The following is a 26,536-nucleotide window of genomic DNA, read 5'->3' on the forward strand; positions in this document are numbered from 1 at the left end:
ATTAGCTCTCACTTGCAGCTGTCCAGACAGCTTCAAGTGTTCCTCCTAGGTATCAACATCACTGTGGACTCAGATAAGTGCTGTTTTTATGCTACCTTTTATAATGAAGTGATTACAAGTGAGAGCTGAGTATTCTGTTTGTAGTACATTGATCGAGCATTTGACAGATAAGCTTTATCTTTATTTGAAAAATGTATGCTGCTGTCATTCAACAGTTTCATTGTTTGTACATTAATTACTACACCATTAGCGCCCTTTATTTCTATGATTTTTGATCCTAGATTATTGCATTTCGGGTGTTGTTGTTTAGAAGAAGGGAGCTGCTATTTGCCTTTGGACTTTATTTTTATTTTTATGGCTTATATATAGAGCATTGTTTATGAGTTTAGTGTATATAATTTTCAGCGCAGCAAAGAAACTAAGAGATTAAAAATTCTATATTCAGAGTTTCCCACCCGCTTTGCAGCATAACACAGGCTACTGGTAAACAAAGCCCATCTTAGCGACCATTATATTATATAATATATTTAGCTCTGAAGTTTACTGCTACCTTCAATGCCCGCAGTTCTCCGTACAACTGGCCGCCACTTGTTAGCAGCACAAACAGAAGAAGTTCCGTGTATATAGTTTATTTCACACCCCCATGCTGATCTCTTAGGGGCATGCTCAGAGCAATCTGATGTACTCGCCTCCACACAAGACAAGCAGGGCCTGCAATTTACTGCCTCTGCTAAGCCACACGGCTTAGTGCTAACTTACTGACCTCCTGACATTGAATAAAATCCATTCTTGGCCTCTGGCAAAACTCAGAATTTGACCTTCTGTACTACAGAGGTGTTGCAAAGGGGTAAGATATTATCCTAACAGGATGCTTCCACCTTTTTTTTTAAATCCCATCAAAATGTGGGAGACCACAAGACTCATGAAGTCCTGATCCCCAAGAGGGTGATGAGACCTTGTCTGCTACTAAAAGACTAATCACTAGTTCTATATTGAAAAATATAGGGATTAATTATATCCCCAAGTTTGCCCATAACTGACTTTCTTTTTTTCGCCTTCTGTAATGAGAGATGCCATGCTTTCCACTTCTGTGGACATAATCATTGTTTACCTTGAGAGGTATAAGCTGCAATATTAATAACATTTGGTAGGCAACTATCTGTTAATAGTTTGCTTAGCCCCAAGTATGACTGTTCTTCAGATGATGTGTATGATCTGGTACCAAACTGTTAAGGTCGTGTTCAAGCTAAGGTCTTTTTTACTATTCTTTTCTCCACTACAAGAGGCTTCAGAATTTTTCATATTGAAAGTTTTGCTAATTTCTCTTAAAATTAAAGTTGACATGGTAAAATCCAGTAATACTAATCTATTCTGGGAAACAACCTCTCCTTGAATACATTCCTCACCTTCCCAAGATAGGGGCTAATATACTTGGCTATCTTGCCATTTGTTCCTACCTCTCTACCCACCCTTATGTAACCCCCTGTCACTGTGTGTAGTGTGGGGTGCAAAGGGTACACAGTGCACCTCCTTCTCAAGCCCTGGCTAGCTGATGGGCATGGGTGTAAATGATCAGGGGTTTCTTTGTAGTTAGTGGGACACAGGTAATGTCACTTTGGTGCAGTGTAATAGAAGTCACAATAATTTGGGCGCCAGACCATCTCTATAACAAACTCAACTCTTTATTTACACTCTTCCTCCAGCACGATAATCATAATGGTTGCAGCAATAAAGAAATATATGTACAGCTCCTTACTCTCTCCAGCACAGTTCTTAATGAGCAATACGAATATGGTTGCAAATATATCTCATTACTCCTCCTGCACAGTTCTTAATGTTATCCAGATGTTATGTAACATAAATCATTGGTCTCTCTTACACTCCATACTCACTGCAGATACCCTTTCTGCAGGGGCACATGCATGGATGCTAATAGGCAGGCAGCCTCTCCTCCATGCAGCTCTGACACACTCTGTGTACCTCTCAACTGCAGCTCATCCCTCCTCTGCGGGGATGATGTCTCCTGTGCTCTGACACGTCACTCTGTGTACTCTCAGCCTCAGGATCTGACACTACAGCTACCTTGCCTCTTGTAGCAGCCCTCACTCCAGGGCCTCTTCCATGCGAAGTGTCCCCCTCTCTTGGGTTCTCTATAGTGGCATGGAGTTCTCCCCCTCATCCAGGGCACACATTCCTTGCCCTGGCTCAGTCACCATGCTCAGACTTCCAGGGAATGCTGGGGGAGCCTGGGAGCTTCCACCCCAGGTCCCCAGCTACAACTCTCCTCTTGTGTCTCCCTTCTCAGTTCCTATCCCCCCTTAATGACAGCCCCTCCTTCCTCTCACTTAGTCTCACAGGCTGGGCTGGGTTATCACCATGGTAACCAGTTTATGTAACTTTTCAGAAACTTCTATCTTACCCTCTAGGTGACCCCTCCTCTATTCACTGAGGTAAAGGTTTAACTAAAACACCACTAAGGGGGTGTTACACTTATGCTATGTTTTATGACAGCCATTTGTTCATATTACCCCACATAGCCCTCATGAACTTAATAGGCATGCCAGGCTCATTTTAATTCCACCACATGCAGGGGCTGGCAAATTATAGCCTGGGAGGACAAAGCTTTGCTCAGCAGCCTATTGGCCTTATTCTTTTAAAGAAAAAAAATGCAGTTAGCCCAGTGATCCAGTCCAAGGTGGCCTACTTATGGGACTTGCCCGGGCTGCAGATGCCCTGCTGCCCACAGCCTAGCCATCTCCTAACCACATGCTCCTTGCCCTCTCTCCCCTAAACCTTTTCTTTGGGTGCCTCAGTAATGTTATTCCTCTAGTTTACAATACCTTAATTACAAATAGTTGTACTGTAAATGCCTTCTAGAGGGGTAACCTTTATACTCCACCCAGGGCTGTTGCTGTCAGTAGGTGACCTAAGGCAGTCAACTAGGGTGCCATGGTTTAGGTGGCGCTTAAAATTGAATAAGTGAAATAATGTAGTGAAAAATTGAGCTTAAAGCTTCAGGAGACATTCATCCATCATTGAAGGTAAACAATATGCCCCAACATTCTTCGGATCAGTTGACAATAAATGAAAGGTGGTAGTCATTTTTTGGTAAATAATAGAATTCCATTTAGCCTCGCTGATTCAAAGGTTGATCTATAGAGATATATTTATCATTTTAGTTACACATTTTAGGGACACCAACCTCTCTCTAGCCACACTCAAATATGAAGCAGAGTTCCTTCTTTACCACTAGCACAAATTGCCATAAGCCATGTAATCTTTTGTGAGCAAACTTGGATCATGGACTCTAATATGAATTATATATGAACTTTATTTATACAGTACTGTTATGCATCCTTCACACACATTTATTTAAAGGTGTTCTTCGTATTAGAGGTTTTAATTTATGTAATAAATGTTTTACATTATTTCTATTCATTTGATTTATGTATGGACAATTTATTTTAGAAGAAATCCCCAAATTAGCATTCATTATTTATTTATCTTTTTTTTTTTGCGCCTAACTTCTGTGTTCTATTTGGGTTTTGCAACACCATGAGGTAGTAAATTAATATCATACATATTCAGGGAAAGCAATCTTTTTTTGGTCATTTTGTGTACTATTTTCGAGTTAAAAGCTATTGTCAACTAAAATCTTGCTGGAGAGTGACTTTAACTTTAAATAGCAACCCTTTTATTAATAGTTAGAAACCCCATCAGTTTTTAAAAATGGAAAAAAAAATATTGTCTCCTAGGTAGGACGCATTACCATGGATAAAGATAAAGTGATCAAACTGATGAGTACCTTTAAAATCCTTTAACTCATTACCTTTTGAATTTTTTTGTTGTAAAAGCACCCTAGAGTCAGATTAAAAATCCTTTCCAAGCATTCCTTTGAAAAAGGTTTTGACTTACCAAATTTCAGGAAATATTAATGGTGACCCATGCGTTGCAATGTTTATACTGAGATTCCCGTCACTACACTAAAGTCTGGACAGATACAGCGTACACTGATCTTTGCATTATTACCTCTCTCCTCAGTGTACATAAGTGGGAAATACCCATTGTAATTAAAGATCGTCCAGTGATTTCTTTCTTTATTGATATCTGGGACCTCTATAATAAATCCCTCACCCTAAGGCTGGGTACACTCCACAGAAAATTTCTCCCGACAAGATATCATTAATGATTCTACCATGTATACACACTGTACACGTTTTACAAGATTTAGAATTTGCCCAACATCGTTACGTCATTTATAAAGATTTTTAGTCTGTTTATTAAATAAATCAAACAATTCAATGTGCTTTGGAAGATAAAACATGATTGTGGGAGCGTGCACAGTAATGCGATATCGGACCTAACGTCATTTATCATGTGATTGGCCCGATAATCGGGTGAAAAACCTGTAGTGTGTACCCAGCCTAATTCCGATCTGGAATAAACCAAACCTTCCCCTGGTCTCAAATAAATTATGTTTATCACTTAACTCAACAACTTATTAGACAAGGACAATGTTTCCCTTATTCTATATTTAAGGGTATTATTTCCACTTTATATATCAATCCTAATAAAAAAACAACCATTTAAAGAACCTCATGAACGTAAGTAGGAAGCGGTCTTTGCTGTGTTCTCGGAAGTGAAAGAGTGGTTCTCCATTATATCCAAGGTAGTTCACAGGTCAATATGTGTCAGGACCAAGGAGAGTGCATCTATGATGGTGTCATGTCCCAGCCAGACTACACTGTATGTTCACAACCACATAAGAGCATTGTTGGAGGCTAAGCAATCAAAAAGATTTGAAAGATTGGTACTCTGCTGGTCATTGTTCAATTTTGTCCAAAATAACTATTTACTATGACATTAAAAAAAAAAAATATGGGTTTGTGCAGTAAACAAGCCATCAGTTACTGCGTTTGATGCCCCATATTTCTACAACAAAATATTCATCCTCATTAGTAAATTACATACATGCACCACAGCAACAGGGTTCTTCCCAAGGGTTTGATTCATTAAGGAACTTAAGTCCTGTTATGTGCCGTATGTTGCATAAAATTGCTCTGGACTTGCTCAGAAACAGACTTTACACCAGTGATCAAAAGTGCATGCAATTTATCTTTGAACGCAAAGTACACTTCTGACTACCCATGATTTCAAGGGCGGAATAGGAGAAGGAAGGGTGTATGCATGTAGGCAATGTACAGTACAGAAAGAAAGTGCCAAGGTTGAGCACACACACATTCGTCTGTTACAAGCTCCAAGCATCTCTCAGGTACATGTTTTTTAGTCGAATTCCTTGTGCCAGCTACAGGTGTAGGTGCTGATTAATGATTGATGACACAGACACATGCCAGAATATACGTTTTAAGTGCGTTAATAACATCCTGATAAATGTATTTCATGTAAAATATAAGAGTGAAAAAATTCAATGTATTTTTAGCAATGCCTTTATTATTAACAGGTGTTCATTTATTTATTTATTCTTCTGTGCATTTTGATGGGATTTTATATTGAACAAATGCATTGAGCATATCCTGAAATGTGTTGTCTCTGTCTGCTGTATTCAACTGGAAACATTTCTTCAGATCCACTTGTATTTGAATACAGGCACATGTGCGTGCAATTTCCGTCCAATTTAAAAAAAATACAAATTACGTTCACTTTGCGTTCCTTGAAGAATCAGGCCCCAAGAAACTGCAAGAAGATGGTGTTTAACCTGGAACACAACAGATGTGATACATCTTGAGCTCAGGACCAATCGTTCCTCTACAAAATGTTACTTATTTTATATTTACATATTGGTATTGATCCCAATCTCCATCCTGTCTAGAATTGATGATAATGTCTAGAAGTATTTAACATGAATCTATCATTAGTTTTCTTCCCTCTCTCCGTTGGTGTGGAGCACAATCCAATGGTCACAAGTTCCTCTCGGCTGTCTCAGTCTGGCTTTCTCTCTATCACTGTATCATACTCCAGAGAGAATGAACTTTTCAAGCTTAGCCAATTGTAGGGCCACGATGTACATTTGTCTACAAGAGTTGCAATCAATCACACCCAGTGGCCATAATGCTTCTGGTTAAGCTCATTCAATGATAAGTACCCTGTAGCATCATTCACATCCTGTAATTGGGTGTCTACATGCTGCTGTGTGAAAGGAGATGTGGAAGATGCACTGGCTGGCTGCTTAGGATCTTCACATTTTTCTTTTTCTTCCTCTTCACTCACCTTCTTCTTTTCTGGAGGGACTGAAGTTTCAAGGCGCTCATCATGATATTCTGTTTTATTAATGACTTCTTCTACAAGGATAGGCACCTGCATGGCTCTAAAGGGAGCATCCAGTTCAAATGACCTATTGTGAACACCGAGACCAGGAACTGATAGCGGGGCACAGAGGTAATCAGCATGGAAAAGAGGCATATCTTCAGCAGTCGGCGATGATAAAGGCCCATTAGATACCATTGTTGGGAAGCCTCTGTGATCCATATGGTCATAGGAAAGACACATAGAGGAAAAATATCCTTGGTTGGAAAAGCTTGAGCAGGATTGTCCACTTCTCTCTCTCGGGCCCTCTTGTGTGAGAATAGGGTTTATATTTTGATAATGTTCCTCCTTTTTCCCATTAATATCCAGTGATGAAATATCAAGATGGCTTGGATACAAAGAGAATGAGGAAAAGGAGAAGGGAGAGGATAGCCATTTCTGTAAAGATAAAGGCAGAAAGATGGATAATTCTTATCATTTGATATAATATATTGCACTTATAATTTCATGTAGCTGCGTCTATTAATTCACATTCATGATTCCTATGTATATAAACGAACAGTGAAAAGCCACTAATTGTAAAACAAAAACTTAATTTAAATATGATTTCCTATGTGGAGCATATAAATTATTGTACAGTTAATATTACATTCCATTCAAACTAGCCCAAATTTTTTAAAGTTGAGTATTTTAGAGATTGTCCACAGGGAGTCACCCTCTTTCATGTGTGGTACTCATGCCTAGTCATTCAAACCTTTTGAATGATAGTCAAGGTGATTTTATCAAGTGTGTATGAGATATGATTGGGGCCACTGACTATAACTTTCCTCCTGGATGCAAGGCTGAGATCCCTGACTCCCCAGAGGTCAAAGGGTCTAACAGGCCACATTTTAACAGCTGCTAGGTCTTCCAAAGTTGCTTATTAGAGACAAAACAATTTGCCAGGTATAGATGTCCTAATTAGGAAAACTAACTGGACCCAAGCTATGGAGTTAATATGTTACTAAGTGCTTGGGAAGACTTAACTTTAGATATAAGAATTTTTTATTTAAACCTTTGAGTTAGTTACCTAATTTCATACTTGAAGTTTTGCATGTTTCATCCACAGAACGTGGTCTTAAGTTTCCCTACTTCTACCCCATGCATCAGAATCTATCGAGCATCATAAGCTTTATTCATAGATTATAAATTCCATGAACTGCCCACGACATTCCGTTGAATGGAGACGCAAATGCAGATTTTATTGACAGAACTTTGCCCCTCTGCAACACGGCCTGTTGTGCTCACATGATTGACTCTGGGGGCGACCCTTTCGGCCAGGCACTTACCACTACTGTCCAATCTCCCAGTTGTATCACAATACATTTTGCGATGCAGCATCAGGTTTCCTACCCATTTAAATTTCTGTTTTTTAGCCCTTTAAACACAAATGCAACAATTTTTGTACATAATTAGGAATTATAATTTGTTGTACCTGAAAGTCTCCCTTGTGAGTAGACATTAAGGGGTCGAAAAACGAAGAAGGATCTGGAACACTAATCCACATTATCTTCTTTATTCTATTGTTGAAAGATGTTATGTTAGTTTTGTAATGGGGAAAATAATTTGACAAAACAGGCAAATATGTAAACAAATTGCAAAAAGGTTAAAAATAGTTGAATTATTAAAGAAATAAGTATTATTTGTATAAAGGGTTGTATACCACTCATGGTGTATACATCTGAGGTTTAACTTTTGAGGGGTGTTTGTAAAGTTAATGATCTAAATATAATTTGATGGTATATTAATATAAATTACTTATGCTCAGACCACAAAGTTTTCAAAGTTTTCAGTATACATCCAGTCCCATTCTAGCATGGTTAGTAGATTGGGCTATTCTACGCAGCATTTCAGTACTGTAGACAGACACAAGGATGAATAGAGGACTCGAACAGTGAAACAATGGACCCCAGAGCAAGACTTGGGTATGGGCCAGGTGATGCATTCTCCCCTCCCGGGCCCCCATCCCACTCTGCTCTCAACAGAGCAGACAGGGAGCCTCTTGAACATGCACAGTCAGGACAGTGCGCCCAGTACGCAGGCACTGTATCGCCACATGCTCAGTAGAGGCTTTCACTCGGATCTCTTGAGAACAGAGCTGGGGCCTTGGGGAGGTCCTCTTCACCTCCGGACCCCAAATCTGCTATACTCCCTGCACCCCCTATAGCTTTACTGATAACTAACAATAAAGCAATTAACAGTACCCGGTATTCGTCAAAGCTTATCATAATAGGTATTGAATTAAATATGTGCTACAATGATTCCCACCCTCATACTGGGTGCTGTTATTTACTTTGATGTGAATCCCTGCCTCCATTACGACAGTGTAATAGTCTACGTGCATGGAAAGAGTAACAAATAGCCATTTAAAAAATGTTTTGTGAAAAGTAGACCCCAGGTGGCCAAATTACACACTGTTCTTGACACCCAACCCATGTGTCGTCGGCATTATCCCCTGTTTATTAAAGAATTAGACTTTTGCTTTGGCTGAAGCTCTCACAGAGGCAAGCTGCTCTTGCCCATGTCCTTCTTAAATAGTTTAAACAGGGATTAAAATATATATATATATATATATATATATATATATATATATATATATATATATATTAGAGCAAAGGAAGAATTAGAGGCCATTAGAGTGTGTTCATATCTACCTTTTTGATGAGTGGATGACGACTGAAACCAACAACACAAAGATCACAATGGCTGCTAATGGTGCCACTACCTGTATTAAGATGTTTGGACCTGCAGACAGATAACAGCATGTTATAATTATGCTTTCAATAATAAACATCATGAAGGGACTACAGTTACACATTTATTCCAGACTAAATTGCTGTTAAAACTATGATTAGGTGTTTAGACAAATGGTGGGCATTAGCCTGTAAGGGATGTCCTTATTCAATAGCTGATGCTGATTTGAACAGATGTAAATTTATTCAAATATAAAGTTACTGCTTCTACATTGTTACGTGTTCAAATACTATAAGTAAATTTCCAGGATTGCAGGCCCAAATGGCGATGCGTATGGTGGAGAAAGTGAAACATCACTTTAAGTTCTTGCTTATATTCACTGTTGGACCATGTCGTTCGTTACTTTCACCCTATAAATTACATCCTATAATACTGCTCATTTGAGTCTAATTTGTGTCTTAAATACATCAGGAGAGTGATAGGACATGAGGAATGTCTTAATTACACATTCTGGGTCTGAGTCATTAAGGAGAGCAAAGCAATAAAAAGGAATAACTTTGAATCTAGGCAAAACCATGTTGCATTGGAGGGGGAGGTGAAGTTAAAATGTGGGGACAGATTTATAGTTGGTGTAGAGCATGCCCTAGATCAAAATTAAATTTCAGTGTAAAAATAAAGCAATGAATTATTTATGTGTTAAATGAAAAAACAGCCAGTATTTTAATTATGTGCAAAATAATAGACTAATTTGCACCCCTTGCATTGTCACATGGTTTGTCCCGGAGAACATTCACTCCTTTTTTTTTGCCTTACTTTCCTTAATGACTTAGGCCCACTTTTTGTACAGACACCATTCATACCAGACCCATAAGACCAACAATATGCAAAGAAGTAGAGACAGGAAGAATTGGATCCAAAAGTAAGGACATATAAAATACATATACAACCATACATTCTGTACATATGACATGACACCATCCATCTTGCAGTCTCTAATAAAAATAAGACAGACAAGACATACTACTACAGTACATAGATCACACTTAAATACCAGGCGTATCTGCCGAAGGAGTAGTCCATTGTACAGGCTTACTCCAGTCACTCCACCTGCCTCCTGAGAAATCTGTCTGGTTCACTCGCACCTTGGCTTCATACTGAGTGCCTGGGTGTAGGTCACGCAGTGGAACCGACAGCTCAGACTGTATAATCATGAAGTGTTTGGCATCCTGAGAAAGAGAGAGATTTTAATACTTTATAAATACAAAAGATCTCTAATTTTTAATTTAGCATGCCTTATTCACAAACAAAATTACCATGGAACTTTTTTATTTTGAAAATGAGCATTTATTATATATTATATAACTCTGTATACAGTTAGATTATACACCGATCAGCCACAACATTTAAACCACTGACAAGTGAAGTGAACAACATTGATTATTTTGTTATAATGGCAATTGTCAAGGGGTGTGATATATTAGGCAGCAAGTGAACAGTCAGTTCGTGAAGTTGATGTGTTGGAGGCAGGAAAAATGGACAAGTGTAAGGATCTGAGCGACTTTGACAAGGATCAAATTGTCATAGCTAGACGACTGGGTCAGAGCATTTCCAAAACGGGAGGTAAGCGGAGGAAAGCCGGCTGAGGCAGTGTGATGCTGGAAAACCTTGGGTCCTGTCATTCACTTGGATGTCATTTGATACATACCACCCACCTAAACATTTTACCACATGTTGGGAGACATTTTCCCAGGCAGAACACTTTGTTATAAATTTTCGTTTCATGCTGATCTATTACGCAGAGGAGGCAATTGTGATAAAATTTTGCTTTCAAAATAAAGTAGATTGATTTATTGCCCAAGTACAACATCACCTGGAGGTCTCAATGAGTTTGTGATGTTTTAGAATCTTTTTATGAAAGGAATATTTCTTTCATGGTTTATAGTATTATTATTTTGCCTTTGGCCTCTTAATTAGTATTATACTTGCATTACTGGAGCTCTTGATATGTGTTTATTCTTTTATGCACATACATAGTTTAAATTACTACATATCTATGCATTGGTTGTTACCTTGGTCCTCTATTTTTATGCCGCAGCTTCATAACACTAACAGTGCTATATATAGATGTTTGATCATATTACCTGTGGTTATGTTTATGTATTTTTTACTCCACTTGTTTCAGCTGTGCCCTCTTCCACTTAGAATATAAGCTCTCTAATGAGCAGGGTCCTCCCAAGCCCGGTGCTCCCATTAGGCAAGGTTAGGCAGTTGCCTAGGGCGCCGGGCTCTGGTGGGCGCCACAGAAGTAAAATGCAGAGTATTGTACTTTAATACTGTGCGACGACCGCTAAGCATACCTTCCACGGCCGCCGCACAGCTTCAGATAGATCTACAGGGAGGGGAGAGGGGCGAGGGCCATGGATCACGACCGCCGCCCTCCCCTCCAACAGCTGATGGGGCGGACCATCCCTCCGACTCCTCTCCTCCACTCCCCCTCCCCTCACTGACTGTCGGGCGTGACATCATCATCACGGCCCGACAGTGTCAGTGAGGGACGGGACCCAGCAGCGAGGATCATCTTTATGGAGTCGCCTTTAAGGTAAGGAAAGAGAGGGGAGGGGAACATTTAGACCCGGGCGGGGGTTGCATTGAGACCCAGGGGGCGGGGCAGTGTGCTGGGGGGGTTTGAAATTGTGCCTAGGGCACCGTGGACCCTAGCACCGGCCCTGGGTTCTCCATACTCTATGTTTTCATGTCTGCATTTATTTTGTCTACCTTGTATGTCCCTGTTTTATGTATGTACTGTTTTTCCTGCTGTACAGTGCTGAAGAGCCATGTGGCACCTTACAAATCTACGATAATAACAAAAATAATTTCTTGTTTATTACTCAGCTACCACTGACAGTTTACTTCAGCTTGCTCTAAAGATTGCGGTATTGGGACTTCCATGTTCAAATTATATTCTGGTAAAATTAAGTAACCCAAATTACTACCCAAATGAAAAGCACACCAATGTAAACTGCATATATACAGCATATATGTGCAGTACTTCTTAGGATAGGACATTCATCTATATTAAGTTAGCATTAGGTTTAACAAAGTGTGAATAAGATTCCGTAACTGATATGTAGAGCTGACAAGCACACGCAAGTAAACACTATAGGTAAAAATAAATAAATAAAGACATATTTTCCCAATCCAATCCAACATATGTATATTTGACAGACACCATGTCCCCATTTTCGAATCAGAACATTTGGGGGTATGTATTGGGCCTGACTAAGTTGCATGTTTCAGCATCGGGGGGGGGGGGATAAAGTCCTATGAAAACAAGAGTGTGCAGTGAACTCACATGCCATGGAAATCAAACAGTACAGCAAAAACTCCATGTGTTTGTATTTATTTGAAAATTTTACATCCTATTTCAATTATCACTGAGCAAAACTGTATAATTGCAAACTCTTTTCATTAATTACCTGCCATGATCTTTTCACAGGTTTGTAGAGGACTTCAGTTTCTGTGTTCTCTATATAATAACTGAGACTAACATCCCAGCTAAGGTTCCATATGCTATTGGTTGTCATCTTGATGTCAAGTGATCTAGGTGGATCCAGCCGCACTGCAGAAGGAATTTATGTATACATTATTCACTAGAAGTCATGCTCAGATAAGGTGGGGCAAAGCTTTGGATGCACTGGATCTAGGATTTCTATGAGAGTCAGCTGACTCTCAAAGGAGTCAGATGACTCTCAAAGGAGTCAGCTGACTATAGATTTTTTAAAAGATTTAGGTTCAGCCACAATTCTGCTTTCTTTGTGAGTTTAATGTACATGATGCATTGGGTCTCATTTACATAGCACACTGAATGCGCATTGAAAAACAATTTTTTTTTGCACCTGCGCTCCAAGATGCTCCCCATCTAGGTACATGCCTACACTCTGGGAAAGCACCACGCTAAACTAGCACTAATAAAAGAACAATGTGACAATTGTGACAATGTGTAAACATCACATCAAAAGTTGAACCTCCTGTTGTATAGAACAAACTCTTAATTTAAATTGCAATTTCTGTTTTTGTCCTCCTAAAATACTACTTTGTTTAGTCTCATTTATTACTTAAATTAATCAGTATGGTTCATCTGGACTGTCTTTATAACTAGACATTTTGTGTATGTGAAGCTCTGTTTAACACTGGGTAAAGTATGCAGTGAAATGTGTTCCTTGGCTGAAGTGTAACTAGAAAGCCATGATTCTTTTCAACAAGACCCGATCTCGGTCAGCTCAAAGCTGGTTAAAAAAAATCATATTGTTTTACACCACACTTTCCTACTTTGGAAACTCCTCTCCGGGAGATCACAAGGTGGAGGTCCAAAGGGCAAGTGCAGAGGAGCTGGTAGCGCGATTCACCACGGCCCCACCCCGGCTGCGCACAGACGCCAATGCATTATTGCACAGTGAGGCGCGGGCCATGATGACACAAATTGTATCATCAAGGGCCTGATGAAAATCGTGACATTAATGTCTCACCCTCTTTAGTAGGAGGAGAAGCAATACCTGGAAGGGTGACCTACTCTCCAGAGAGTCTGGGAGATCTCACCGAAATTCGTGATTGTCCTAGGCATTCTGGAAGAGTAGGCAGTTGTGTCACCAATCAAGGAACACTCCTTAAAATGCACCCTCTCCATCTCTCTCATTTTAATAATCTTGTTCCACATAATGAGTGATCTGCAAAACTAGGAGCATTGATCAGATGCTCCACTCAGCTCCTCCCATCAGTTAGCACAAACTTCAGCTCCTCTGCCCCGATCTTGCTCTATAAACCAATGCACTCTATCGAAAATGTTGGCACATTTGCGCTAATCATGATGCACAGCATTCCCAATGTAGGTTTTGCACTGCATTTGGCATATCTTATGCTTCCTAAATGAGTCCCAGTCTTTCCAATTCTTATCATGTGAAAGGAATCATCATGTCGCTCTCCAGTCAGCAAATTATAATATTGTAATAAATATAACCCAAATACTAGTCCTTGCAGTCCATCATTTAGCCATTTTGTGAACTGAACCAATATTCATTAAAATGCATAAATATATTTGTACAGGAACATCACTGATGCACTCATGTTGGTAGGACATACAAATGATCATTTTCAGTTTGTGCTTCAATTACAGATAGATTTATCAAACCTTCTCATAGTAGCCAATCATATTCTAGTTATCATTTTCTAGAATGTGCTAGATAAATGATAGCTAGAATCGGATTGGTTGCTATGGGCAACTTCTCCTTTTAGAAGGGAGGAAAAGTTAAACCTAAAAAACATACAAGGATGTCAATAGATCTACCAAGTACAATGCATTAGGACATTTGATGGAATGTAGGGAAACAGATCATACTTACAGTTTTTAAATGGGTAGAAAGACATGGATGTGACACTTTTATTTCTGTTCTCCGCACTGCTACAGATCACACTTATGTTTAAATTATGACTTCCGGTCAAAGATTGTTTAAACTAATGTGAGTAAATAAAAAACAGACAAAGAGCGCGTTAAGAGAAAAAACTCAATTACAAAGTTTGTTATCCATTGTACCTTAAAGCATTCATCTAGGTTTGACCTCTGCAGAGAAAGCAATATGGCAGCTTTTACTTTCAAATCTTCTCCAGATAAAATTAAAGTCCGTTTTCTAACTCATTTACTGCCCCATAATGTTAAGTGTTTTTTTTAAATATATATGTACTTACTTGGCCCAAGATAAGACTGATCAAGCTGATTGAGCAATGTACAGACACTTTGCACCAATAATCTCCCTGCTCCCAGAATGCACGGTAACAGCATGTGGTTATAACATTTTATGTAAGTATAGCACGATACACAGAATTAGAAAGGTTGATTTCCAGACTAGCCAAATCCGTTATCATTCTGACCGAGAACAGGGAGATTAGTTGTTATGGCTTGGGGAGGAAGTGGGTGATGGACAAAATATTTTTAATAGACAAACTAAGCCCCATAGTAAAATTATGAAGGGGCCCAGAATTATTGCTTCACTGAACCAGCTTGTAGGATTGCCAGGTGCGAACTCCTCTCCCAGGTTACACTGTCAAATGGCAATAGGTCCCACTAGATTTCAGATCACTTTTGGGCTCCTCGTCTATCTCTCAGTAAATGACTTCATCTGTTGGCTGAAAACACAGAGGTGGTTTCCAGAATGATAGACCTGGTGCCCAAACATTTACATGAAATAAAAGTGGGGTGCACTAGGCAGCAGCTAACGGCTTCTGTTTGATAGATTGACATCATCACAGGGTGGTTCTCTGTGCAATATCATACCACCATACATTTAATTTACATTTAGAACAATATATAACATCCCCCTTGCTTATAAATGGCAGCTCATATCATTGTAACACCAGAAGATTATGAACGAACTGTAGACATAAGAGTTATACTCACAAATTTACCATCTGTTGTTAGCTTTACCGCACAGCTTCTACTGTGAGCATTGGGGGGTAGAGAGCAGGAGCCTTTAATACACCTGTAAATGAGAGACAATACATAGGAAAGGATACAGCATATGTATATCGTATTACTATTAGACAACAAATGATTATTAACCAATGAGATGCATTGTGTACTTTAGTGTAGGCTACACTACCACTACGGTAAAAAGACTGAAAAATTGGTAGAAAGAAAAGCCTTATGGGAAGAGATTGGGTGGAATGGAACAGAATTGGGGTTAGGAGTATAGGCTATAAACGCATTACCCATATCTATATGTAGATACGGAGATGCTGAATACAAACATAGAAGGCATGATGGGAGTGTCTCCTAAACTTGCCTAATTACCCCCTCCATTGTCCTCACAGGTGCTATCCATGCACACCTAATCTCCAGGTACTAAGCTTACTTCTCTGTAAGATGTGCAGGTTGCCTGTTATGTATCTCTTTTTGAAGGCTTGAGACTACTGCCTATCAGGCTTTCAGATAATGGAATTCTTGCAGTCAATGGTCGTCTAGGTTGGTGACATTACAATATCCTGTTAGGTGACAACTTTGATCCAGTTAGTATCTATTTAAGCCTACCCATTTCTAAAACCCTTGTCAAGTTATAGTACCTTGGTTCTGGGTGACTTCCTGCTGCCAACTGCTTTGATGCCTGACTGTCCTGCTTGCTTGTGTGCCCTGACAGTTTCTTGGAACTGAGTACCACATAAGACTTTGTACTGCATTACTGATTTTCTAGAGTCCACATTGTCTGACTTTTTTCACACCTGCTTGGACAGGTGAAAGATTTTTTCTTTTTATTGAAGCCCGAGTTGCGTGACTCCAATCAGCCAGTGCAGTGCAATACTGTGCTGAGGGCATGGGACTTTGGACCCTTCCCAAAAGGGAAAGGGCCCTGTGCCTCCCCATTCACCTAGGAGCCAGAAGGCTCCTAGGGGAATGGGGAGAGGGAAAAGAGGAGATCTTCAGCCCTCCTTCGCCGGCTAGGGAGGGCCCCTTAACATCCCCAACCTCCGGAGCCAATAGGCCCCTTAGGAGGTAATGGTCTTCAGGACCACCTCAGCCACAAGGCTCGGGTGGTCCCTTTTACCGCAAGGTTGGCTGAAGCTCCCCTTGGGGGACTGGTTCTTCAGCTCCCCGCAGAAGGAGGGGAGCCTCAAATAACTTGAGGAGAGTGGGTTGCCCATAAGGGTCTATACCCAAACCCCAACAAAAGTGCAAAAAACAAACATTCAATCAAGAAAGTAAATAAGTGCCATAAGGCCCCAGCCTTTCGGCCGGAAATATAAAAATTGTCCTTGTACCCGGCCAAAAGGCTAGGGCAAAGGAAAAATGGGGCTGCCTGAAAATCAAAGTTGCATAGTACAAAGTGCCTTACTCTGTGCAGCGGTGCCTTCCTCCACCGTGCTTATACAGCCCCGGGGGCACGTAGCACCTCGGGCTCCAGGCAGCCGGCCTCTTGGCCAGAGGACCAGGTGACGGCCCATTGGCTACAGGGGGCGGCTTTAAGTCCACTACTGCGCACATGGGCATCTACACCTGATCTTAGCCAAAAGGTGGACAGGTGACAGATAAGCTACTGGTTTTAGTAAATCACTTCCTCTCTTCCATTGTGTGTTAGTGAAATGGGTTTTGGTGGAAGATGTAAGCGCATCTAATTAGGTTGTAGTGGGATAAAATGTGATTAAAATCCCTCCATTATAATGAAATAATATGCATCTAATGCAAAGTTCTTTTGTACCTCTCATGACCACATTGGGTTGGTATTATTGAACATAAAAGTGTCTAATAAGTCAATTTAAGTGAAACCAATTGTAATTAAAAGATGCTTCATTCTTGAAAATAAATGTAAGGGATATTCAGATTATATGTTTTCTAAAATACATCAAATGAAGATTGTGAGTCTTGCAACTGATATAATTTAATCTATTTAGAAATAATCTATACATAAAGCAATGCAGCTGATCATCTATTTAATTAAATATAAAAACATATGCTGTAACTGACTTACAGTTAACTATTTAGTTAAATACTCTCAGGGGATCAACAAGTGTTACACCATGTTCTAAAAATGATAATACATTCAAGACTTGATGGTGCTGGAGAGGTTTAGATACAACATAAAGATAGAGGAGTTTATCTTCTGGATCTTGCATTTTGTCCTTAAAGGCTAATTCCGCCTTTGTAGTAATACATTTTACTGACTAGCATTACATATGCTGCCACATATCTCATACTCCTCCTGCAATATATAGGTGCAGAGGGAGCCAGACGTCAAATAGGTTACTTACTAAGTGCAAAACTGCAAATGTGCAAGAACCAGGAATTTCTCTCCTTGGGAATTGGGCAGTGGTGATTATTACCACTGTTATTTACACCACCTGATGGGGTAAACTGCAGGTGGGGAGGGGTGTGTTGTGACTGGTATAGAATATGTTCTTTGCACTGGGTTGATTGTTGATGTAATGTCTTATAAGAGGAGTACATAGGCTGTGAAGGGTAGGATTGTTGCTGGTTATGATTCTGGCAATAGGCAACACTGGGAAGTTCTTTGTGGAATAACTGTTGCATTAAACAGTGCAGTTATTTCATACAGACAGGCATAACTCATCTTGCATATAAAGCCACTACTGCGCACATGGGCATCTACACCTGATCTTAGCCAAAAGGTGGACAGGTGACAGATAAGCTACTGGTTTTAGTAAATCACTTCCTCTCTTCCATTGTGTGTTAGTGAAATGGGTTTTGGTGGAAGATGTAAGCGCATCTAATTAGGTTGTAGTGGGATAAAATGTGATTAAAATCCCTCCATTATAATGAAATAATATGCATCTAATGCAAAGTTCTTTTGTACCTCTCATGACCACATTGGGCTGGTATTATTGAACATAAAAGTGTCTAATAAGTCAATTTAAGTGAAACCAATTGTAATTAAAAGATGCTTCATTCTTGAAAATAAATGTAAGGGATATTCAGATTATATGTTTTCTAAAATACATCAAATGAAGATTGTGAGTCTTGCAACTGATATAATTTAATCTATTTAGAAATAATCTATACATAAAGCAATGCAGCTGATCATCTATTTAATTAAATATAAAAACATATGCTGTAACTGACTTACAGTTAACTATTTAGTTAAATACTCTCAGGGGATCAACAAGTGTTACACCATGTTCTAAAAATGATAATACATTCAAGACTTGATGGTGCTGGAGAGGTTTAGATGCAACATAAAGATAGAGGAGTTTATCTTCTGGATCTTGCATTTTGTCCTTAAAGGCTAATTCCGCCTTTGTAGTAATACATTTTACTGACTAGCATTACATATGCTGCCACATATCTCATACTCCTCCTGCAATATATAGGTGCAGAGGGAGCCAGACGTCAAATAGGTTACTTACTAAGTGCAAAACTGCAAATGTGCAAGAACCAGGAATTTCTCTCCTTGGGAATTGGGCAGTGGTGATTATTACCACTGTTATTTACACCACCTGATGGGGTAAACTGCAGGTGGGGAGGGGTGTGTTGTGACTTGTGACTGGTATAGAATATGTTCTTTGCACTGGGTTGATTGTTGATGTAATGTCTAATAAGAGGAGTACATAGGCTGTGAAGGGTAGGATTGTTGCTGGTTATGATTCTGTCAATAGGCAACACTGGGAAGTTCTTTGTGGAATAACTGTTGCATTAAACAGTGCAGTTATTTCATACAGACAGGCATAACTCATCTTGCATATAAAGCCAATATGAGAACAAACTAGAACATCGGTTCCCAAACTGTGCAAGTGCTCCGCAAAGCATCTCCAAGTTGGGTAGCAATTAATTTAGCTCCTGAAGGCATCCGTGAAGACATCCGGTGTTATCTCAAAAATAATCCAAAAAAATCAAGGAGTGCAATAGTAGCCACTGCGTCCTCCTCCACCATGCCCTTGCTGTAAAAATATATGACGCCTTCCCTAAAAGAAGTCATGGACGAAAGCATGAAAATAATTAATTTTATCCAATCATGACCTCTGAATATAAAACAATTCAAAGTGGGAATTTAATTTGGCCGCGCACAACGCGTCATTAATTCTATTACCCTTAATATGGTAATTTAAACCCTGATTTCTGCTCACGGCTCCCTGCGCTACGAGCAAAAACCAGCGTTAAAGATTACCATATTAACGGTAATACTATTACAGTAAAAAAACAGTAATAGTGTGCAGGCCCTGTTACTTTTGGCAGTAATGCGACCAATTGATTTCCCCTCAAAATGTTGTGTGATGACATGGTGGGGTCTACATGTGTCTTTACTTCTTCATACAGAAAGTGGCTTTCTTTCGGAAAAGCTTTGACTCAACTCTTCATAATAAGGGCTGAAGGTAGATCCTTCCTGATTGACAACAACTTCTCTTTGGGAGACAGGTTGTGTGATGAGCGTTGGTTCACAATATTGGCGTATTTAAAAATGAATGACTTAAGTCTCTCACTTCAAAGAAAAGCAATAACTGTTTTTTGACACCGTACAAGCGTTTGGAAAGAAAATCAAGTTTTGGGCGGAATCAATGAAAAGTCAAAATCTAGACAGCTTCCCAATGGAGAAAGAATGTAGAGAAGGACTTGATTAGGACATACCGGGAGACATCTTAAATGAGTTTCATGTTCATCTGCTAAATTTGCTTGATAGTTTCAACTGTTACTTTTGCAGAGGAACTCGAAAAAATTTAAAGAAAACTATCGGGTTGTAAACCCATACTCTGCTGTGCTGGAAAAGCCAGCATGTCTGACATTGCAGCAGTGTGAGTGCTTGATTGATTTGACATCATATTCTACGATAAAAGAGAATTTTGCAACTAAGAAGTCACTACCAGGATTTTGGTTTCGGCTAAAAGGCGAATTTAAAGTTCTATCAGCTAAAGCAAAAATTACCCATTTTCCCTTTTTAACAACTTACTAATGCGACTCACGATTCTCTACCTATGTGACTACTAGAAGCAAATACAAATCCTGCCTTAGTACAGAGCCAGATATTCGGTTGCAGTTGTCCGAAATTCAACCAGATATAGCTAAATGTATAAATGGTTTTTAGTGCCACATCTATGTGGGTAACACATTGTGGATTTACTATACCTGCTTTGCAGTCGTTTTCAAATGTGTTGCCTTACTTTATATATTTTTTTGTTTTGTTTTGGTTTATGTCTTTATGTAGTTAAATAAGTTCCTAATTTGTCTGAAATTAGCGGAGAAATTACATTTCAAATAAAATAAAACTTGATGTTTAACATGCCCAAATGCTTAAAATTACCTTTCATCGTCAATACTGCTGTCAATTCCATTTAGTACCTATGTATGTGCTAGGTTAAAATATGTTTAGTGCTCAATGATGAATTTTTCTCCTGAAAAGTGCTCCGTGACTCAATAAGTCTGGGAACCGCTAAAATAGAACATTTTTTGTACAACAGAATACATTGCTATAACACAGAGCGACAACACAGTAACACATTAAGGAGCAGCGCCACCTGCAGTCCTTCCAATGTAATCACTGAAGCAACATTAAGTCTGAGTCTGTTGCAGTATCTCAACAATGATGTTATAGAAAAGAAGCTTTAACTATTGAACGACTTGGATTTATGAATCAAAGCCAATTAGGAAACTGGTTTATGTAACAATTTTCACAATCTATTTAATGGTTCACAATCGTGCTACTTTAAATGTATTGCCTTTCTTAAGTAATTAGTGAACAAATATTTTGGTTTAACCCCAAAACAATGCATATAACTAATTAGCAACAGAGCAGCACCATTATTTCATATGGAGCTGGTTGTTTCGATCCTTATAATTATTCTTAGCAATAAAGAATACCATTTTGGTTTGCTGGCCAATTTCAGGTCTATCGAGATGGCAGTATTCAGTGGTTCTTTGATTCAGTGGTTCTTTGAGTTGTCAGTTGATAGATTAAAATTGTCATAATCATGCCATTTATGCATGAAAAAATATGCTTGATAAAAAGGCCCCTTAGTACTGTCAGCGGTTGCCTTATTTTTTTTTAATGGTGTCTATTTTTTTTTACTGACTGTCAATTAATTTACTGATGTTTGGTAACCATGGTGCTATACTGTACACCTGCGCACACGTATCTGAAAAGGTTTTGTGACAGTAATCATTTCCTATGAGACTCTTACCCAAAGGATTTCTTGGTAATACTTTGTGTATGTGTTTTTCTATAGTATTATAGATTTTATTTTCATTGGATCCTACATGTAAAGTAGGTACAATGCTTGTTTCGTTTTATTTTATATTACACTATGAAGCTTCACTACTTATTCAGACCTTTATTCATTATTTATAAAGCACAATGTCCGCGAATCCGTAAACACATATACAAAGAGCTAGCGCTCAGTTTTACGCTGACCTCTGGCTGCATGTTGTTTACTTCTGAGCCTCTCACATAATCTAAGCAATACACTATACCACTTACAAGGTTAGCTACTAGTCTTTGATTGTTCACTTATATTTCCATATCTTACATTAGCTATTCTCTCAACTTGCAGAAAAATAAAACTCAGAAATAAAAAAAACTAGCTGTATTTGTTCAGACCTTGCATAATTTGATGTACTATATGAAAAACAGCAAAGAATAAAATCTGCAAGAGAATGTGACTTGGATTAAACAACCTGCAAGGATAGACTGATTCAATCCTTCAATACCCAAATATGTGACCCTGTCTCTTTAATGCAATGGTATTCCATCTAGCAAGTGTATTTTATGTGCTTTAACATTATGTTGTGTTTGAGCTGTGTAGCTCACACATAGGCATGCTGTGGTTTTAGACTTTGGGGTCTATTTATCAAAAGGAGATAAGCCTTAAATCCCTATTTATCAAAGCCCCCGGGCCAGTAAGGGCTAACACACAAAGCATGGGGAAGCCAATTTAAAAGCCGCTGTCGTCCTACTGTTATCGCCATCTCAGGATGCCCACAGCGCAAAATGATTTATTATTAAAATAAAGCATTTGTACCTGTTTTTTTTTTTGCTATTCTATATTTTTAAATCACTTTAAAATATTTTTTTTTTTTATGGAGCCTGGAAGAGGAAACCGAAGTCTTGGCTTTCAGTCCCAGTGCGCATGTTATAGCCGGCATGCTGATTCACGCATGTGTAGTGGGACACTGCACTGGCCTAGTGAGCGAGCGCTAAGACTCCTCTTACTGCTGCCAGTCAGTATCGATGGCAGCATTATTTATGAGGCTCTACAGATTCCACATCACCATACAGTCTGCAATACAGACCATAATCCAGATAAATATTGGATCAAGAGAACAAACAATAGCAGAAAACACAACTTAGAACATCAAGAAACCTTTACAAGAGGACAAGAAATGGAAGGTAGAGAGGATCTTGCTTGTGAGAGCCAACATTCTACAGGGGAGAGGAAACAAAGACAATGGGGGTGGTAGGAAACGAATGGGCAGGTGGAGCATGAAGAGGTTGTTCTCTTAGCATGGGGCGAGGTTGGCAAGCATGAAGAGGTGAGTTTTGAGGGAGTGCTTGAAAGATCGAAAGTAAGGGGCAATTCTGGCCATTATTAGACATTATGTTCAGCATTTGCAGCCTACTATCTTTATTATTCATAGTATATTGACTCACCTGCGGTCATTAGTAACATTGGCGAATACGTAGCATGGGACTGATGTCAAATCTCTAGCTGCCTTCCATGAACAGGAAACAAGGTCAAGGGAGTTGTATGCGCAGTCCAGATGCCCTGTAGTGGAACAAGAAACAAAGTTATTATAATTACATTTATGTACCTAATTGATTTAAGTCCACATTAGAGGCTTTATCACCGAGTACAAGGTCATTTCTCCCCTGAGAGTAGGAACATGTCTCTGACCATTTCCCCAAGCTCTACAGTCACTGGATGGATGATCTGTAATAATTTATTGCGAAAGGAGCATAGGGCTAATTGAATCTCCTGTCCTGCAGTGACTGACAGCATGAGAGGAATAAAGACAGGAGGAGGAGAGAAAGTACACTTCCTCGTTTCTCCAGTGAGTGGCCGACAATGGGCAAAGGTCGACAATGTATAAGTGCAGCAGAAAGGGGCTGAACATACCACCCAACCCTCCTAAATTAGGCAGGACAGTCACGATTTGAGCTCTCTGACCTACCATCTTGATCAGGACAGAAAGTTGTGAGGTATGTCTCATTCAGTGCTGCACTGCAATGAAGCAGTGCACAGCTGCCGTATGCACATGCGACATTGAAGAGCTGCTTTTAGGGGGCAGGGTCTGAGGGCCAACACATTGGAAAATACTGGACATACCCAGTGAAGCATGACCACCCGACTCCCCAAAGTTCCAAAACAGCCGAGCATCAGTGATGTGTTACAACGCATTTCGACTTGATCAGCCTTGAGAAAGACTTCGGATCAAGTCCAAACGCGTTGGAACACATCACTGCTGCGCAGTTGTTTTGGAACTTTGTGCTTTTGGAATTTAAATGCTATACATTGTACGTTCTCTGGGTATGAGTCCAACCAGGTGTTTATTTTATTGAGTGTTTTTATGAGTTTTGTACTTTTCCATTAAATTTTAGTGCACAAAATTTTTCCCTCCGTGTGTTTGTTTGCATTTCCCATGATCCACTATATGGTCGGCGAGTTGGGGGATGCGGATGTGAGAAAAGAATTTGCCATTGATAGATGACTTTATACTCCTCTTATTTGTAAGCATATACCTTTAGGGGTTGGAATGCATGGGAAGCACTGTGGAATGGTGGACTACATCTTCTTCACGGTGGAGATATAAGGACTGTCAGTTGGATTAGTGGTGGTCTTTCTTCTAATTATTGAATCAAGTGATGTACTACACTATTTTTGTTTTTTTGTGAGTTTGGATTGTAGGTCATTTGATCCAAAATAGCGGTCAAATAGAAGATTGATCCAGGATTGGTCACTTCATCTCTTATTAACCTTATGTGCAGGAAGAGAAGCGCAAGTGTATGTATTACATATGTTTTGTGTCATAGTATTTTAGAACATATAGTGGATACTCGATATATATACCCAGCTACATACATTAGTGGAGCACCTGATTAGATTGTTTCTTTTATATAAACAATATCTCCTAGCACTCAGCTGCCAGCAAAAATGACCCGTTGATTAGTTAGGACTATCCAATTAGTGGAAGCACCTGGATGTGGGGGATGACTTATACATGCGTTTACAAATCTATGAAGCTAAGATTTCTGCTTTTATTATTTTAGAAGCTGGCTTTCTATTTAAACTGAGGCTGATTTTTTTCTGGGTGGCAGCTGAGTGCAAAGGGATCTTATTTTTTAGATCTTACACATCCATACTCCACATTAGTCATGATTTTCACAAGACAGTCCCTGTTAGCGGAGACCAACAGGGTTGTGGTGGTGTGATGACTGCTGAATGGGCTGATCATACAATAGTATAAGGTGACTGTCTTATAAAATGTATAAATCCATTGTATTCCACCAAGAACAAACATCTTATGGAATAAAGTTGATATTCAACCCTATACAAGACCGTTAATCAATTTTATCTGTTGTATACTCAGCGCTGTTTGGTCGATGGAAGCTGCTGGATTTGAAGAAAACTCCAGTTACTTCAGTTCTATCCTAGGAGTAACTAGGTTTCTATATAAGACTATAGGGTTGAAATGGGCAGCAGAGCTTTCATACTATAAATATTTTTTTGATTTACTCAGGCGGTTAGACATAATGAAACATAGGAAGTAAATTGTCTGCATGACTGCACTCCAGCTTGTGAGCATTATAGACTGGTGCACTGGTATGTGGTAACAGACAGACACTAGTGACACACAGGTGGTTGTCAGCACGTGTGTTTTATTTACATATGTATTTTCTGGCACACTAGAAAGTGAGTGGAAACACTGTATTTGTTTGCACATAGCAGGTAGTGTAAGCACAGAGCTTCTGTCACAAGAGCACACAGCGCTCACTGACCTTTTCAAGTACACTGCCAGTGGCGCACGCAGAGTGGCTTTCTGAGTCTCCAGAAACCCCCCCGCACTAACTTAGTGCCCACCATAGCGGCACTGTCCTATACAGCAGCCGCGGCGCTGTCAAAGAAGCGTCCGCGGCGGTGCTGTATTGTATACAGCACCGCCACGGACGCTTCTTTGACAGCGCCGCGGCTGCTGTATAGGACAGCGCTGCCGAAACAGAGCTGCTGCGCATACGCGGGCACATGTTGTTTTGTGACTTTATGCAGTTATTTTACATAAATGTCGCCATTTTACATATATGTGCACAAATTTGTGGGTCTCTGACGGGCTTCTGTTTGCAAATTGATTTGATTTTTAAAGCGGATGTGAGGATCCACCGCAATACCAGCTACAGACTACAGGTGGCTGTGCACCATTCATCAATGCTTACAACTGTACATTCTTTTGCTTATTGCTATCAGCATTTTGCTTAGGGTCAAGTCAATTAGGAGAACTCACCTGTATGCAGCCCATATAAGACCCTTACTCCTACCAATATTTACACGAGTAAAGGTGGAATTTTGTTTCTCTGCTGGTGCTTCACCAGTGGTAGATTTTTCAAACCTTCTAAAATGAAAAGTGGAGGTGTTTCCCATAGCAACCAGATTCTCGCTATAATTTTCTAGAATGTGCTAGATAAATTTTAACTAGAATCTGATGAGTTGCCATGGGCAACACCTCCACTTTTCCTTTTCAGAAGGTCTGATCTACCCCTTATATTTGATTGCCTCTTTGTTGACAACAGCTCCATCCCTCATGACTCTATGTTCTCCAACAAATCGACTTCGTCCCTCGCGATTCTACCTTCTACAAACCATCAACTTCAGCTTTGTCCCTCATGGTCCCACTTCTCAGGACTAAGTAGCTTGGACGGACATAGTGTGTCTCTGATAGTCTACCTTCCTAGGATGTCTCCCGGACATTCCAGGAGAGCAGGGAACTATCAGGGAACTATGATTTTATATATTTATATATATATATATATATATGTATATATATATATATATATATATATATATA

The 26,536-nt window shown here is 39.5% G+C and overlaps 1 protein-coding gene across 1 annotated transcript in view; it reads right to left on the reverse strand.

Annotated features, from left to right (window-relative positions):
• Positions 1–5,431: 5,431 nt before the first annotated feature.
• Positions 5,432–26,536, reverse strand: part of IL2RB (interleukin 2 receptor subunit beta) — a 106,624-nt gene continuing 85,519 nt past the window's right edge. The window contains exons 3-10 of the mRNA XM_075183064.1: positions 23,130–23,244; positions 15,446–15,527; positions 14,394–14,505; positions 12,474–12,616; positions 10,049–10,223; positions 8,958–9,048; positions 7,739–7,823; positions 5,432–6,702 (exon numbers count right to left, since the gene is read on the reverse strand). Coding sequence (XP_075039165.1) covers positions 6,052–6,702; positions 7,739–7,823; positions 8,958–9,048; positions 10,049–10,223; positions 12,474–12,616; positions 14,394–14,505; positions 15,446–15,527; positions 23,130–23,244 — 1,454 coding nt within the window. The 3' untranslated portion in view covers positions 5,432–6,051. The remainder of the gene's footprint in view (positions 6,703–7,738; positions 7,824–8,957; positions 9,049–10,048; positions 10,224–12,473; positions 12,617–14,393; positions 14,506–15,445; positions 15,528–23,129; positions 23,245–26,536) is intronic.

The sequence above is a fragment of the Mixophyes fleayi genome, chromosome 8 (genome assembly GCF_038048845.1).
Source record: "Mixophyes fleayi isolate aMixFle1 chromosome 8, aMixFle1.hap1, whole genome shotgun sequence".
Taxonomy (NCBI): domain Eukaryota; kingdom Metazoa; phylum Chordata; class Amphibia; order Anura; family Limnodynastidae; genus Mixophyes; species Mixophyes fleayi.